General features: G+C 37.0%; 1 protein-coding gene across 5 annotated transcripts in view; it reads left to right on the top strand.

Annotated features, from left to right (window-relative positions):
• VPS13B (vacuolar protein sorting 13 homolog B) overlaps positions 1-17,678 on the top strand; it is a 482,687-nt gene that overhangs the window by 378,343 nt on the left and 86,666 nt on the right. For all 5 annotated transcript variants that reach the window (XM_075705900.1, XM_075705902.1, XM_075705904.1 and 2 more), the window contains one exon: positions 7,872-8,279. In XM_075705900.1, coding sequence (XP_075562015.1) covers positions 7,872-8,279 — 408 coding nt within the window. The remainder of the gene's footprint in view (positions 1-7,871; positions 8,280-17,678) is intronic.

Genomic DNA, 17,678 nt, shown 5'->3' on the forward strand with positions numbered 1-17,678 from the left:
AATTTTTTGAATTCCATCTACATCAGTTTACATGACCCTCTCATATTCAGTCTGTTACTGGATTGTACATCTAATTCTTGTCTAATACATGTAAGTGAACTATTTATTGCTTCAGCATTAGGTATTATTCATTAGGTGAGGAACAAATATGACCATCTTGTTTTAATAGTTTTTGAAAATTTATTCTCTTTACTAGAAGGACTAGAAGTCCTTCTTTGGTTTTTTTTTTTTTTCTTTAAATCAACTATGCTTAGCTATAAAAGCTGCCTTTTTGATGTATTCTCTCTGCATGCAAATGATACAAAACATATTTATGAAGTACAGCTTCATACAAATTGCCTTAAAAAACTTATACATGCAAAATATAGGTGGTTTATGCCAACGTCCTCTTCCCCCCAGCAGTTTCTTGGGAAGACGTTAGGCAAGGTGTGAATTAACTGTGGTCCTTGATACTTCGCCTTTCAAAATAATTTCTACAGAAGAAACTATCCAGACAAACTAAGAAATACCATGTCCCGCTGAAAGATGAAGTGAGAACTGGGGGACCTGGGGGATTGCTCTTTCCTGCCAGTCCCTCCCTGGCACTGTTTGGACACCACAAGGGGCCCAGCACTGGGTCTGGGGTTGTGCATAAAAAGCAACAAACAAAACTGCACCATGACACTTTCTCCAGCTTTTTTCTCCCTGTTTGCAAAGGCAACAATTGTATCCATTAGCAAGGTCAGTGGTTTGGAGAAACCTGGAAAATAGCAGCTACCAGAAACCCACTAGAATAATATCTCCAGCAGGTGATAGATTAGTTGGAACAAATTGGAACCATTGCACTTCAGCAATCCTGGTTTCTTTCAAGCTGTTTTAAAAATGTCGTCATTTTAATACACAATATCAGCCCTGCGGAACAGTCCACAGCAGGTTAATTTGAATCATATGATGTATCACTGCCCTCAGCTGACATGAGCTCTGTTCCATGTGTGAAGCCATAATAAATCCATTCCCAACCGAGGCAAATTCCCTGTGAGAAGGTGAACTAATCCAGGCCTCACACTGGCATGTTAGCCCTCCGTAATTGAAAGCAGGGCCACCTGTTCCCAGCACAGTTAGCCTATAGAGAGAAAATTAGCATTAGATCAGATACTTAATATATTGAAAAATCATTCATACTACTTGCAAGTTCAGCTGTGGGCTGCTTAGCATGACATCATATATAAACCTAGGAATGTGCCCACTTGATCCCAGTTTAACAGTTTTGTTAACCATGGTGTTTGTTAACTTTGAAATGAGAATTTTTTGATTTAATGAGAGCTGACACGTGAGAAGGGGAACTAGCCAGGGTGCAGACTTTTCTAATTAACTCTGGGTCATTTGCAAAACTTTTGAGCTTTCTAGTAGGTTTTTTTTCCCTTTGCTCTTTTACAAACAAGTTTTTAAAGCACTGACACTGTAGCCATGAAATGATATTTATTTGATTAAGAGGGCAAAGAGAAATATTCCAAACAGGTGTACCAGCCTGTAGCTATTGCTTTGGTTTTGACATATCTATTGTCTGTAATATCAGTATAAAAATGTGTAAAATTATCCAAGTGCCTTTCTAAAAGCAATGTCTACAACACTTAGTTTAAATGAAATTTAGTATCTTAAATGCCTAAGTACTGAAAATGAAGACTGCACACTGAAGCCACATGAATAAGTTTGAAAATGTTTTCTTGGTATCTTTTTCAGTGTATTGGCATTCTTTTTAAAACTTATCTCAAATATTTGCCCAGTTTTCTGAAATCCTCTTTTTTTTACTTCTTTTTCTTTTTCCTTTCTTCATGTGTGTCTTAATATAGATGTATTATTCAGCAGCTAAAGCAGATAATAGAAAGTTAGTATTTATGGGTTCTTTTCTTTTCCACAAACCTGCTCCGTGACCTGGAACAATTTATTTCATCTCACTGTATTGTGCTTCAACTTCCCTGACTCTCTGTTGAGAGAGTTACTTTTTCCCTTAGCCAGGGTTTTCCTTTCATGGTAGTGCCTCCCAATGCCCACATGATAGTTTTTGGCCTCGCCACCCAACCCTTGACACAGTTCTGTAATATATTTGGTAGTTGCACAGTTGCTTCCTTTCAGTCAACATCCTATGAATAGCAGTAACCCTCCATCCTTTATTAATGGTATCTTTGGTCTTCTTGACCTACAACAATTTATTTTGGTTCAATTGTGTCAATTTAAGTAAAGCAATAGAATTACACCACTGAGCCTTGTCCAAGATCTCAAACCCAGGCACTGGCTAGCTAGAGCTGTTAACGTCTTTGTGTCATCTTCACATAATGTCAATGATGTGCCAGGTCGTGGAAGTAGGAGTTGTTACCGCTGGGGAACACACCACATGGCTCGAGTTGATTAAGCTCCCTGAAGGCTGTAGTTTGCCATATTGGCCTTAGAGAGTTGCTTCTGTGGGGCTGCAGCACATAAATGGCAGTAGGTAGAAATACTGAGCAGTGACTACCAGCCTCTTCCAGACTAATTGGCATCTGTCTCAAAGAAGCAGAATACAAGATGGACTGCAGATGGCCTCTGAAGCCTTGTCTCAAGTTTCTTCCTTCTTTTCCCTTGATCCAAATTGGGAATGATGAATTAGAGGATAAAAACAATTCGTTTGTATTCTTCTTGCTTTTCAATTTCTTTTAATTTGTCTCTCTTTTGATGCCTGACCAGGGACAATTGAGAACAGTACAGCTAGTCTTTTCTTTACATGTCTCTCTCTTTCCTATTTTTATAAATTTAATTTTTGCAATTCAGCCATTTCCCTGTTACTGAAGGGCCACCCTGCCTCCAAATCAGAATCAGGGCTCAAGATTACCTTTACCTTCCTCAGATTTCCTCTGTTAGACTCCTTACATCAGGATGGGTGGCTCCCAGAAAGAAAGAATGTTACTGGTGGTAAAATGTTCCATGCCTGTTGTCTGCTCTCCTGTTTAGGACCAGGAAATTCAATCCTCCTAAGAGTATAGGGCAAATAGTAGTTTCTTCTATAGCAGTACTATTTATTAAGAAGTTTAATATTTTACAGCCTTCTTGGGGTAGGGGAGAGTGAGACCCATGACCAACCTGAGGAAGAAAGACCTGGCCTTTCCTATATTAGCTATGAGAAATAAACGATCCCCTGCAGAATGAGGGGTACAAGAAGTGAACAAATTCTTGGAAAATGCCACATTTTTCTCTCTCGCAGTTCAACATTTCTCATAGTCTGTGAAAAGATCCCAGTCTTATAAATAAAGCTTATAAATAATTTTCATGGAGTTTACTTTCTGGTTTTTCAGATTAAGAGTATACTGTCGTAGTTTATTAGTCATAGAAATAGTAACCTGGTGCACATTAAGTCATGGTATATATTAGAATAAGCCCACTGACTTCAGTAAGAGCTGGGATTGAGCTAAAGCAGCTTGCTAGGAGCTCTGTTATTTTTGTGTTGCTTATTCATCCTTAGCCCACCAAATAAAAAGTCCTTTTGAGTAATAGCATTATCCCAAAGTTCACAGAATAAAATTATATCTTCACAGTACAAATCTGAATGTTATGGAGAACAAGGGTAAAATACTCATAACTCTGAAATTTTTTTATCTGAAGCTAAGTAATAAAATGACAAAGAAAGAAATTGTTTCAGACAGAAATTTCAGAGTGCTGCTTACAGGTTTTCTTTTATAGATGTTATGATTTTGTTCAAACAGGCCATATTGAATCCATTGGGTTTTTTGTAATAGATTTCAAAATACATAATAAATGTAAGTAATATGATGACTAATGGGTCAAGTGAAGTTGGAACTTTTTAAATGAGCAAATAGCTGGAAACAGTTTTCAGGAAACTATTCCAGTTGATTTTTTGTCCCCCACAAGGTGTACATTAACATAAACTCCATAGAATCGCCTCTGGGACCTGAATTCCCTCTCTGATTTCATTATTGCAACGTGATTCTTTTCCTTTTGCTGTTAAGTCATCTCCTGGTGTGGTGGGAGCATATAATAAGTGTAATTTATTTATATTTATCTAATCTCCTTTTAACTCAATAGTTATTTCATCATTCTGTTTCCTAGTAGCTGTTCAGAAAGTTGTGAAGGGTAATTAGAAACTAATAATTGACAGACATGGATTTACTGGGTAATCTAAAGAGATGTAGTGAAGAAATTGAGAGAGAGAAAGAACAATTCAAATGCTACACTGTAATAAAATATTGCTTTGATAGCATCTAGTTCAGTCTGATTTAAACATAACCAGAAATAACTCACTCGCACACAATCTGTTTACATGCACAGTAATTTCTTTGCTATTTATTTCCTGGAAATAGATAACACCTGGCAAAATAAGTTATTGCTATTATGCCTTAAATCTAAAGAAAGCATTGGGGTATAATTGTGGTAGCGAGTCACTAGTAGGCAAAGGAGAGACTGATGTAATTGAGGAGTTAAAGGTGGCTTTGAGCTACATTTTGCCCTGTCCTGATTCTGATATGATATTGGACAATTCAAAGAGTTGTTTGCATTATAGGAATCCGTGTTTTCCTACCAGTACAGAATGTGCACAGTGTTGTGTGGTATGCTTCCCAAGGTGTTTAAAATCATCTAAAAAGACTGATTTTGCACCCTGGAAATTTTATTCCATCTGCATCTAGGTGACCCTTGACATTGTAACATCTCTTTTTAGCCCATTTTGAGTGACTGGAGAAGCTGCTGAACATCTATCTTCATCAACTGCTATAAATAGCTCTTCATATTTCATCAGTTTTCACTGTTTCTGTCCATCACTTAAATATGTTTTTCTTAGAAGGAATGTTAAAGTGTCTTTTACAGCGCTAAGTATAAAGTGTAAAACAGGACAAAGACTAAAAACACGTTGATTGCTCAATTGGATTTTTATTTTTTGAACATTTTACTTAAAATGCCAAAGAATCTCCTTACATAATATTTCCCCAGTTGTAAAAATAACCTATGTCATTATGAGATAGTTAAAATATGTGCAGTGAAGGTTCCAGAGTTACATTGTTTGCAATTATGCTTCTGGCTGCCACCACCTTCTGTCGGGGCTGATCCACTGGGTAATAACAACTCAATACGAATCTTTGTCAAGTTATCAGTCATGACAACGTTTTTCTGTGTGACGTGCGGTTTCCAACCAGAAAACAGGGAAGTCATTTGCATTTCTCTGGTGTCTTAGTGTCTATTTTTTTATTGCTCTTTTGGATGAGTACAGTGTTTGTGAAAAGAAGGGACTAATAGCAGTGATAAAACACAGGCCCAGGGCCACAGGTGCCCTGCGTGTTCCACCACTGAGCTTCACCAGCGCCCTGTGTCTTCTCTGCCCTGGCCTGAGGAAGCCCAAGAGAGAACTACTGTTCTCATATTAATCTCCTTTTATATCTTTCTCAATCAGTTTACTCTCTGGCTTTAGCTTGACACCTGTTCTAACAACTTATGTCTAAGCAGTTTTGGGGTTATAGGGTTTTTGTGGTTTTTTCCTGTTCTGGGCTATACTACCATAGGAAAGTGTTGGCAATAAAACGTGCCTTTGACAAAGCAGTTAGATGTGAAAGCTGTCACAGCAAGTAATAAGGGTCCTTTCCTCATTTACTGACTTTCAAACTTAATTATGTAGCGAAGCCAAGAACATCTATTCTATTTTACTCCTTTATTACTACATCACTAATGGAGAAAATTAAGTCAATAAAGGGACTTGTTTTGAAAGTGCCTAAATGGTTCAGAAGTCCAAATCCTAGTGTGAGTTGGATTTCAAGCTTAGGTCATTTTAAAAATGCTGCTCATTTGTTTGCGGGTTTTGTTTGTTTGTTTTAGAACATTTCATTAGAATAACACTCATTTCCATTTGAGTATCGTAAGTAAATTAGTATTAGTATCGTAATGTCACATGGGTCTCTACTTTCTTTGTAAGTCTCCTTTCTCCATTCAAAGGGAGGAGAGGACCAATCATGTGTGCAAAAAGGCAGGCGAGTCTTGGGGTATTCTTTAGCGCCAAGAAGGGTGGAGAGATGTTCAAAAGTGTTGTGACATTTTTCTTCCCTTGGTTTTAATTAAAATATTTGTAGAGAAGTATTTTAAAAATCTTCCAAGTTGATCATGTGTGGTTTTGGATGCCTAAAAATCTTGCTCTCTTCTAATGTCCAACTTTCTAGCTTTGATACTTGCCTTTCTGCTAGGCCCACGTGTTAGCTAGTATTTTGTCACAGTTTCTAGTTCAGCACGGAAGGGTTTAACACAAGAGAAAGCATTTTCAGAAAACCATTAATTGAAATTATAACTTACAATTAAAATAGGTTTTTCAGTCTTAAGTTTCAGTTAGCTGTGGCTTGTGGAGTACTGCAGACTTTTTTCTAAGATTGTTTTGGGATTTTTAGTTCAGCTATAATAAATCTTACATGGCCATTAATAAGTTTCTCTTATCTTTGTAGAAAAAGTGCTAGTTTATAATTCAGAGACTTACCTATTCAGATACCAAAGCATCTAACTGAAATTTAGAACCCCTAGATATTTTCGGCAGTCAGAAAAGTGCTTTGTCGTATGCCTGGGACTCTCTGAAGTCAGTATAAACCTGTGCGTAAGAGCAGTTCTGAAGCTCTGCTCCTGCAGCCCTTGAGCATTGTAAAAACTTGGAATTTACCTAAAGAGTGGGAGAATCAAGCTCATCAGTTTGCATCAGCGTTAAGAGCAGAACATGATCCTGGATAACTTGAAACTAGGTCCTAATTTTGGTGAAATATTCATTAATCTGTGTAAAACCTTCAACAAACAGTGTTTCCTATATATACTTGTAATGAAACTTGAAACTAACTAGTGCTGTTCTCTCCGCATGCTTAATCTAGTTTAGATATATGCACAGAATTTTAATCATTATTGGTTCTTGGGGGTGGGGTGGTGGGAATCAAACAGCAAAGTGAAAAGCAGAATTTTTCCCCTGCCCAGAGTAGCTGTCTCATTACTGGGCGAAAGCTGAATTTGAAATGAAAACTTTTAAAAGCTAAGTTAAAGCTGGATTTCTGTAACGAAGTGTAATGTACTGATAAAAAGGCAGAAAGCATCAGAGAAGTAAGTTTCAACCATCATAAAATCCTGCTTCCCATCTGTGAAATAGTCTTGGTAATTGCAACGTCTCAGCTACTAAAATATCACTGTTGTCAATGTTGTTCATATTAGTTGTGATTTCTAAAACTAAACTTTTAGCAGTCTGGGAAGTACCAAAATCCTTTACTAAGGAGACAAAGAACATTTTAAAAATATTAGGCTATTCCAATCTCCCTGGAAAACAAAGAAATCTAAACATACCTCAGTTTTCATATTTGCTTTTTACTTCACACTTCATCTTGAAAATGCACTGAAGAATACTGCATATTAGCTGTGTAGGAAAAAACAGAATATACATGTTATTCACTCATTTAAATGTGTTGAAAATGTTCACTGTTGGCTTTGGAGTTTAGTCAAATAGTTCTACTGGATGTAAAACTCAAGAGAAAGTGAAGTATATTTTCATTCTGACACAAAAGGACTAATGTATTTACCCTCCTACACACTCGAATAAAGTGTGTGTCTTTCAGATAGCTGTGGTGATCCCTGGGAAGAAACAAAGAAGTAAGATCGGTATTGTGACATGTTTCTTCCTTTAAAACTGTATATAGTGAAGATTGCTTATAATACTTTTCATGATGTTTTAATTCTGATTTATTCCTAAAAATATTGTTTCATTATGTTTTACCATTGATTCAGTCCTTTTAATGAAACATGATAGAAATAATGTTGTCTCCACTAAATGCCTAATATTTTTACATGGCTTGAATAAATGCACTGTAGCTTCTCATATTTCTTTCTCCAATTCTCTCCTACAGCCGACATAAATGTGGACATATCTAAACCTTTGAAAGCAAATCTCAGTTTTGTCAGGCTTGATCAAATAAACCAGTTTGTGAAGAAAATCGTAACCACAAATGATGATGAGCCCAGGAAGGAGGCTGCTCCATCAGCTGGCGTTACTCCAGATGAGGATGTCACTTCCATAGCCAAACACCCCAGTACAAAGGATTTGCTACCTGCAGCACACACCAATGCTGCGCAGAAGGCTTCAGTACAAGAAAACTTGTGGCAAGCCCTTTCCTGCTTCCAGAAAATTTCCGTTCACACCGTGCAAATGGTTGTTTCGATGGAAACCATCCCACATCCCAGTAAACCTTGTTTGTTAGTCTCTTTATCAAACCTCAGTGGGAGCCTGAATATTAAAAGTGGACATAAAACTGCAGGTAAGAGTTTTTGAAAGTTGGAAGTGCTACTGCTCTGTTCAAGTGGTGGTCTAGTAACCATTTTAAAGCATGGGGCATTGAGGGGAACTCCTCTAGCTAACATAATAAATCCAAAACAGAAAATAGCAAATCCCTGACAGACTCCATTACCTGAGTCTTCCTTTCAATGAGGCAGCACCCAAGAGTGCTTAATTTTGTAGTTAATGTCCCCTAGTTTGTAATTACTAATTTATTGTTGGAATTCTGGCTGAAATAGTGGTTACAAGAACCACTATTCTGGTATTCTGATAATTCAGCACATATTTCAAAGGGCAAAATTTTGATCGTTTTCACTCTATAACTACATTTTCTCATTAAGACCCTATATTTCTGTTTTAAAAAAATACAAAAATAATTGTTCAGAGCCCTGACATATGCTACTATGTAAATACTGGGTCATACCATTATTCTCCTCCAGGATTATGAAGTTTTAAATTTTTACATGCTTCCTCTGCACAGCTGAGAGTCACCCAGGGAAAAAAGGCGCTCCAGCCTCATTACTGCAGAACTGCAAGGAAACTTTACACCTTGGGTACAATTAACAGGATACCAGAGACTCATTTAAAATGAAGACATTTTGAGTGTCTTTGTAAATTGTTTTATTAGTCTTTTAATAAAATTAATAAGATGGTACATTTACATGATGTGGAGATGAGCCAGATGTAGGTAGTTGGCAGAGTAGCTTGCAAGGTAAAATGGCCTGTAGCTGAGAGGAACAAGTTGTAGGCCAAGTGAGGTGGTGATTTATTTCTTTTTCATCAGAAATATTTCTCCTCAGGCCAGCAAGTTTCAGTGATTCTTTATTGTTTTTAAAACTTAAAAATGAAAAATTTCAGGTTCATAGGACATGAAAGCCTGTGAAAGTGCTGGAGCCTGAAACTCTTGATTTATCCATAAATAAACAGCAGTACAGGCAGGAACAGTGCCTGCGTTCCCACGCTTTTCCAATCAGATTGCAATGCTAGCATAGAAAGCACTGCAACTGAGTAAAAGGCCTTTCTAATGTCCTTTAAATAGTTCTAGTTTTCTTTCTGTGTAATAATCCTCGTTCCTTCCATCACTTCCCCTCTATCATTTGTACATTATCCGTCCCATGGTACATTATGGTATCCACAGCAAGCTTCGATATATCAAAGCCGAGCCCGTTCCGTCACTGTAGTATAAAGCAATTTGGCAAACTCAGCAGTGTATATCACTTACCCTGGTGTTTTTCATCCTCCCAGAAGGAGGATGTACCTTGCCTTGCATGTTAAACCTCAGAAGCATTCTGCTACAAAGTTCTGTTTCTTAATTCTTCTGGCAGTCTGAGGAAACCAGTCTTTATTTTTCATGTCACAAGCTATACATGAAACTTCAGTATGTTTGTAGTCGGGAAAGCGTTGTTAAGTAAAGCAATAGTGATGCTGAATCTAATGAAAAGGTAAATTACTTATTCTATATGAAGAACTTTCATAACCAGACAATAAATAGACATCAACAGACACTTTTCACATTTTTTTCCAGTTAAAGTTGCCTTATCTTTGCTTTATAAAAAGAAAAATACATGTGCATGAGGTTTTGCATGCCACTGTGATGGTGCAATAAATTGTTTTAAGTTCGAGAAGTGCAAAAGATACACTTCTGCAAAACTGATTGAAACTGTCAAAAATCCTTTTAATAAATTGTTTGGGTTTTTATTTGAAATTATTAATTTGAAAGTGCTGATAGAAACCAAAGTGGAAATCGTAACTTCAGGGAAGAAGATAAATTACTCAGTGTGGGGGAAATGGTATTATAATCTTGTGTTAAAAAATACTTTAGATGAATACCACAATTACTAACTAGATTTGTTTTATTATTGCAAAGAAATTATGCAAGCTAACTCAATTAAAAAAAAAGTGCAGTAGCTGTGTCTTGGGAGCAAGGACTATTTAAACATGTCGGTTCTTCACTAGTTTTTCTTTTCACAAAAAGTTTTATAGATATACCTTTTGAGCTGAACAGGGTTAATGTCAGATTTTTTTTTTTTTATAGAATGAAACTAATACGCAAATACTTCACTGTGTCTTTGATTTTACAGTCAAATAACTATTGTGACCATCTGCAGCAGCTGCATTTTACGAATTATTTGCTGAACCAAACTAAGCACAATGACAAAAGTAGTCATCTCAGATGTACTGTTAAAACAGAGGAAGAAAAAGGAGCATTACTTGCCTTTTGTACAGTATGGCCATCTGCTGTACAGATGTTATTATATAGAATGACTTCAGATACAATAATTGTAGAAAATTTTCATTAAAACCTCAACAATTTGCACTTGTTTACTTGAATCTGCATAACTCCCCAGTGAGACAACACAATACACTTGGGGTTTCTTTGGTTCTCACTAGCTTTCTCTTTGATCCTTTTTGATGTGCTGACTTTAATAAACATAGTTAAAAACACTGTTCAAAAACATCATGGAAAAAACTACAAAGGAACAATTACAGCAGTAGAAACTACTCTAATCCCTTACTTACGCAAGCTATTTTTAGTGAAATATGGCTTTTTTACACATTTTATGTGGCACTGTTTTATAAACAGTGTAAACGACCCCTTTTCCAGATGAGTTTTAATGTAGGAGATGAAGTTGGTTTGTAAGGAATCCTATTTGCTAGGAATTATTTAGCAAAAAAACCTCACAAGAATGTATTGTCAGCATTTTTCCTCCCTTATAGGGGGAAAACAAAAGTGCGTGACCTTGTGTAATGCTTTGATTTTTTTTTAGCTGAAATTAAGTAAGCAGCTTGCCGTATAACTTTTTTTTTTTTTTTTTTTTTAATTATCAGTTTTCCCTCTAGACTTTCCTGGTTTAATCATGGAAGCTAAAGGCCTTCTGTTTTAGCTTTTCTTCTTGATTTCTTATGAAAGTAAAAAGATGTAGCTTCTGAAAAACAGGGGGGCTAATTAGTTGAATTATTTCACTTCTAACAAAATAAATTGTAGGTGTTGAATACTCACATTGCAGTTGGATCAAATTAAAACACCTCCATTTCTACATATCCTGCTGCATTGTTATATAACCCCAAACCTTTAGTGTGTCAAGGGACTTCATTTTTTGGACATTTTTCATGTTTTAATACAAGGTTACTTATAACAACATGGTTACTATTTCTGCTAGAATACTTATGTTCTCCTCTGTACTTATGGTGAAATCCCAAGTATTTTGGTTTTGTAGTAAAGTAATGCTATTGTAGAAAGTGATGCAGTGTATTGGCAAAAAACAAACCAAAACAAAATCCCTTTTCCAAAAAAAGATACTGTTAATTTTACTTTAGAAGAGGCTATCAGTATAGTTTTTCTGATCCCCCTAAGGGCAGGAGTTTAAGTCATACTGATGTTAAATGAAATAATTATCTGTGGTCATTTTATATTTTGTGGCTTATAGTTACAAGTTAAAACTTGTGCCCATTTCATACAAGCAAATAACAAACATTTAGCTCATTTTTGGCAGCTGAATTGTACTGTTGATGAAAACCCCAAGTTGAAGAACTATCTTTAGACCTGGTTCAGTGATTTTTGTCCTCTGAAGTATGTGGCATCTTCTACAAAGTGGCTAGAGCTCTCGAGTGTCATGTACCCAGTCAGATTTTAGATTGCTTGGTATCACACTTGAGGTATGTAGCTTGCTCCAGAACAGTCACATGCCGTTAAAGTTGAAATAATTTTTAGCAATAAATACTAGGAAATAGAATGACATTCTAAACATATGGCTTTCAGTTAATTTAGGTTTGGTGTTGAAATTAGCACTACCTACCTGCCAAAAGAGCAGATTAATGAGAGAAGTTGAGGACTGTGCTCTCCACAGAGTGAAAGACAGCAAGAAGCCTGTAGCCTCTCGGTGGAGCCTTATTTTGCTCTGGCTGGACACAGGAGGGAAGTCTTGCTGTTCAGTGTCTGAACTGAGAGAGTTACGGACATAAAATATTCCGAAGATCACAAACAGAATTCCCCAGCCCTTCGTCCCGTATGCAGAGATGATTACTTTAGCATACAAATAAGGGGGGGGGGAAATACCCCACTAGTTGAGCATATGATAATCACAAGTATTTTTACTAAACCTGAAAGAAACTACATACTTAAGATACTTCACAGAAATATTAAAAATTAAGTGCAGCTATTAATTGGTGTAGAGCAAAGACCAAACTTCATTTTGGAGTTAACTGAGTCTCTCGAGAAAACTCTGCTAAGGCGTTGTCATAGCCTTTGGATGCTGCAGATATGCAAGTTAGCCCATGGGGAAATAAAACATTAAATTAGATATGACTACCTAAAATAATATGCAGCAGTAACAAGCCATTTACAACACCCAGAAGACCTTTGTTACTTTTAGAAAGAAATATAAACTCTTTCCAACACTTGAACAATAGGAAATTAATTCTTTGTCAGTAAAAGCCAGAGGACAAACTAAATATTTAAATGGCCACTGAGGATTGAGGTGGAAGTGCAGCTTGTAGACAGCTATACAAATCACTAACAAACCTTAATGAATATTGGGTGTGGGCATCAGGGTCCTGTCAGACTTGACACCATGTCCCAAGTAGCTTAAAACCAACACTCAAGAAAAGGTGGAGACCTCATCAGGTCTCTAACATCTGGGATTTTATTTGTCATTTTGGCATACCCTGCAAGCGCAAAAGAAAGAGTAAAAGGGGATTATCCTGACAATGAAATGAGTTACTGAATCTTGTGATAATGAAAAGCAGAAGAATTCTAATTCCTTTCTATAGTCCCTGAGGTGGAGGTGCGTTTATAGTTCTGCAGGAGTATAATGTAGGAGGGAAGAACAGATGGCCTAAAATCCATGAAATAAGACACCACCTAATCCCAGGACTGAGTACCACTATTAATCCTGGTCAGATTCCCTACTGGTACTTTGTAACAGGGTTCAGAATTGCTACTGATGAGCTAGCACGTTAACTCGGGTGGGGGGGCGACGGGACGGGACACGTAAAAAGAAAAAAAATGCTAGTTGTAGGTTGTTGATTCAAGACAGTGTGCACTAATTTTGTAGAACTGCATTTAAAGTTTAAATAACTTGACTTTAAAAAGTAGATTCTGAATGAAATTTGATTCAGAACAAATGCAGTTGGTTTTGTAATGTCTTCAGCTTTTATTGTGAAAGTAATTGCATATTTTTTTGAGTCTAGAATTTCTTTTGTTATGTGGATCCCAGTGCTATATGTGGTGGTAGAAGGTGATACAGCATTTTCATGGTAGTCAATTCTATAGAATATTTACATTCATGAGAAAATACAGATAACAGTGAAAGCTGAATGTTTTCTTTGTCCATTTTATGTTTTCTGTGCAATTCCTCCAGTTCAATCTGCATTTTGCAGTGTGAGGTACAGAACACAGAGATTAGGCATTATTGCCCAGTCTTAAGGACCAGTTCTTTAAGTTGTTTAAATTGTTGACCTGCTGGCAACACGTTTCTTCTTTTTCTATGACAACAGTATTTTTTATGGGATGAGATCACTAGCTTGCTGTCCAAACAAAAGGTGCAGTTCCATAGGAAGTTGAGGTTACTCTGGCCACACATTTTCACGCTCTGCCTTGTGCTAGCTCTGTTACTCCGGCAGCTGTTCATTGAGTTGAGTCAGGGCACTGATCTGTCTGAAAACTAACCCAAAAGGAAAGAAAAGTTTCCAGCAAGATCATCTCCTTCAACTGGCTCACTGGACAGGTACACGTTAATGACCGTGCTAGCACAAAAGAGAATTCAGAGAAGTGTATAAAGGAGGGAGGGGGAGAAAGGACCAAAGGGAGGAGAAGATTGGAACATAGGAGCCTGGACCTGGGCTGGCCTTAATCCTAGGGAACCACATCCCAAGAGTGCAGGGAAAGCTGTTCAGTTTGTGTGGCCTGGGTATATCTGTCAAGCCTTGGACTTCCACAAGCATAATTCACTGGGTTATAGAGGCTAAAACAGCTCAGGTGCTGCCAGGCACTGTCTTCAGGATGGTTTATTTATAAAGAAAAGTTACCCTGTAGTTCATGGACTATTTATTTTTTTAAAGCAGTTGAAATCCAATGAAGCAAGTGAGAGCAGAGGAGCAAGACACCAAAGTTGTAATTCTAATTCAGCCTTGTGGCAGTTACATAGGGCTACATTTTGCGTGGCATCCACTATTGTGTAATGCTTCATTTACAGTGCAGCCATTCAATGTCTGATTTTTTAGTAGTGCTGAGTATCTGCAGCTTTATAAATAAGTGGTTGAAAACTTTGGTTTATTTTCAGGAGATAGCTGGTACAGCTGATAAACTGTCAACCACCTAAAATTAAAATGTGTAAATACATAGATTTTTTTTTTAAAATTGAGCAACCTCTCCATGCCCATCTGTAAAGCTAGAGTGAGAATGTTTAGTCACTTTTCTGAAAACTGCTGATAACCTAAAAATAAAATGTTTATGATACAAGAACCAAGAATTACTCATGTCAGTATAGCACTCAGTCAGTTTTGAAAGCTGGACTCAAAGATGCAAAATGCACACTACTTTTGTTGTTTGCCATTATGCATTTTTCTCCACTTAATTTGAATAAGAGGGCAACATAGAGCTTTACAAATATATTCTAAATTATTGTATACCAAAGACAGCCTTGACCAAAAATTAAAATCCCTTTACATCTTAACTTTTATATGATCTTAACTTTAGATCTTAATTTTTATATGCTCTGATCAGGCATCGCAAAATCCAAAATTACCAAATCAACAAGTGCATTGAGATTTTTCAGCTATTTAGTATGCAGTAGTGTAATGAACATGATGTACCTGCCCAGTTATTCTTTAAGGGAGATGAGCTCACTTCAGATAGATAACCATCTTTGACTTCTCTTCTGATTCATCACTGACCTGAACTCCATTTGAACCTTGTTAGATACAAAACAAGCAGGATTCCTGGCCTGAGCTATAAAATATAATTAAGCCCTTTTGAAATGATGTGTAAAAGAACATAGCTTTACCCCCGCTATAACCACTACCACCACCACAACCAATAAAGTTAAATCAAGCACTGCCTGTAATGGATTAAAATAATAAATGTTCCTGGATTTTAGTGTTTGAAGTATTTGAAGAAAACAGGCTCCCAGCAGCCAGGACTGCTGAATGCATGGGGACATTTATTAGTGACGAATTCAAGGGTTTGGCCTGTTTAAGATCATTACTTTCTGTTTACCGTGTGTTACACATCTCATGTTTTTACAGAGCCCACATGTCTCCCCATGTAATGCTGAAAAACTCCTTCACTAAAGAATAGTTAATTGGTAATGTGTAAATATTGTTCTCGTGGGGAGAATGAACTATCATAAGATTCAACTCGACACTAATGAGAAATCCAGTGCGGTCAGTGGATTGTTAACTAAATCTCTCCTGGAAAATTGTCCTTTACTACGTCTCACCGTTTGTTTGCTACTGCTGTTTCCAGACTTGAATAAGTTGGCTGACTCTTAAATTAACTGCACTATTTCCCCTGTAATTATTTTCACAGCTTTGTTACCCTTCCTTCTCAGAAGCTGCTTCGCAGGGGATACCTGTCAACAGAGCCGTGTAACTGTAGTATAACTACTCACTACATGATGTAGCTGAAATTTTCTTAAGAGGAAAAAAATCATGTAGATAATTGTGTCACTATATTAGATATAATGACATATTTAGATATTCAACGCTGTCTTAGTATCTTTGGCAACTTTAAACTAGCTACTGAAGTTGCAAATATGAAGACTGAATGCTCAGAAGCAAATATCACAGATTATCACCTTAGTAATGTGTGACATCAAAGCAGAAGGTAGTAAGGAAAACCACTTGCTAATTAACCTTCAGCAGCCAGATTGTATCTCTGCTGCCCCAGCATGGAGGGCCCATGGGAGAGCCTGGGCTTCTTCCTTCAGAGTGCACCGCGATGCTTTGGGTGGGAATGCAGTCTGCCGGCTGCTGCGGTGGGCGCAGACCACGTCGCTCACGTGCATCTTGCCCGGTCTGAGCCGGCGTGGCAGGCTCTGTGCTCTGGGACACCGTCTTGCTTCTGAGTTGCCCCCAGCTCAGAAAAGCAATTTTGTTTCTAGCACAGCGGTTTGCAGCAAAGCTACTAGCTTCCAAGGGGCTTTTCAAAAGATAGCTTGACTATAGTCCAGTGCCATTTGCTATATTTATAATAATACATTTGTTTCCATTTTCTTAAAACTCTTCCCATACAGAAGTTTGCCAATTAAAATCATGCTCTATGTTGTAGTAGGTGACAGTGCAGTGAACCAAACAGGATTCGTAGCTATCTAAGGAAGAGCAAATGCACAGAGCATTATAGAAGGAAGAAACCTCCTGCTACATTTCTACTTGTTTCATTTGGAGTTGATTCAAATATCAGTATTTTAAAATGTTTTTGGAAACAGAAAGTCCATAGTTAATGTCAAAACATTGTCTCTCCCTCTGTCTGTGAACCAGGAAAAATAACAGGACTCTTTCTTAACACCTGTTTTGCCTAAACACTAAGTGATTGTTACTGTAAGGCAAGGGTTGTTTTAATGTATTTGATGCATCTATTAAAATGGGCCAGCTCTTTTTTTTTTTTTCCTATACACAGAAATGGATTTATGCACACAGAGCGGTTTAATAAACGTGGAGCCTCCTATTCTTGGTAAATGCTAATATAACTATATTATAGTTATATTTAAACCCTAATATAACTGTATTTGTAACTGTATTAGGGTACTCAGATTCTATGAGGTATCTTTAAATGTTAGCATAAATCAAGTCTCTGCTGACTAAAAAAGGAAAGATGTTAGAATATCAAAGCAAATGTCTTTTACTAAATTTTCTTCACTCTTCTGTTGTAATGATCTCCATCTTTAATTTCTGAGCAAGTTAATTTCTTGACATTACCAACCAAGTGCTAGCTTTTTTTCAAAACCTCCGATGTATAAAAATACCTGGATATTCCTTTTGAGCGTATGTCATCATAATGGTAATCCTTGCAATGGCATACAGAAGCCTGGTTTAAGTTGTATTTTGCTCAGTTAGCGTGGCAGCATATTGCAGTGCTATTATGGGTCTGGGTGGAGTCTAACAATGGAGGGCTGGCAGCATTTTTTAAACACTGTCCAAAGCAAGTGCTTCATATTTATTAGTCTCTTGGAGGAGTATTTGAAAAGTCATGAAACTATTTGTTCCTAGAAGTAAATTATTGCACATACTGAAAAGTGTGTTGGTGTTCATGAGCAATAATCCAAACAGAACAAGTTAACTTCTACATATCACAACAGTCGTTTATGAAGATATATTACTTCTGTGTGGTGCCATCTCAAGTTCACTTCAAATGGAGACTTTGATTTAATCTGTTTAAACTGAA

Source organism: Pelecanus crispus, chromosome 2 (assembly GCF_030463565.1).
Source record: "Pelecanus crispus isolate bPelCri1 chromosome 2, bPelCri1.pri, whole genome shotgun sequence".
NCBI lineage: Eukaryota > Metazoa > Chordata > Aves > Pelecaniformes > Pelecanidae > Pelecanus > Pelecanus crispus.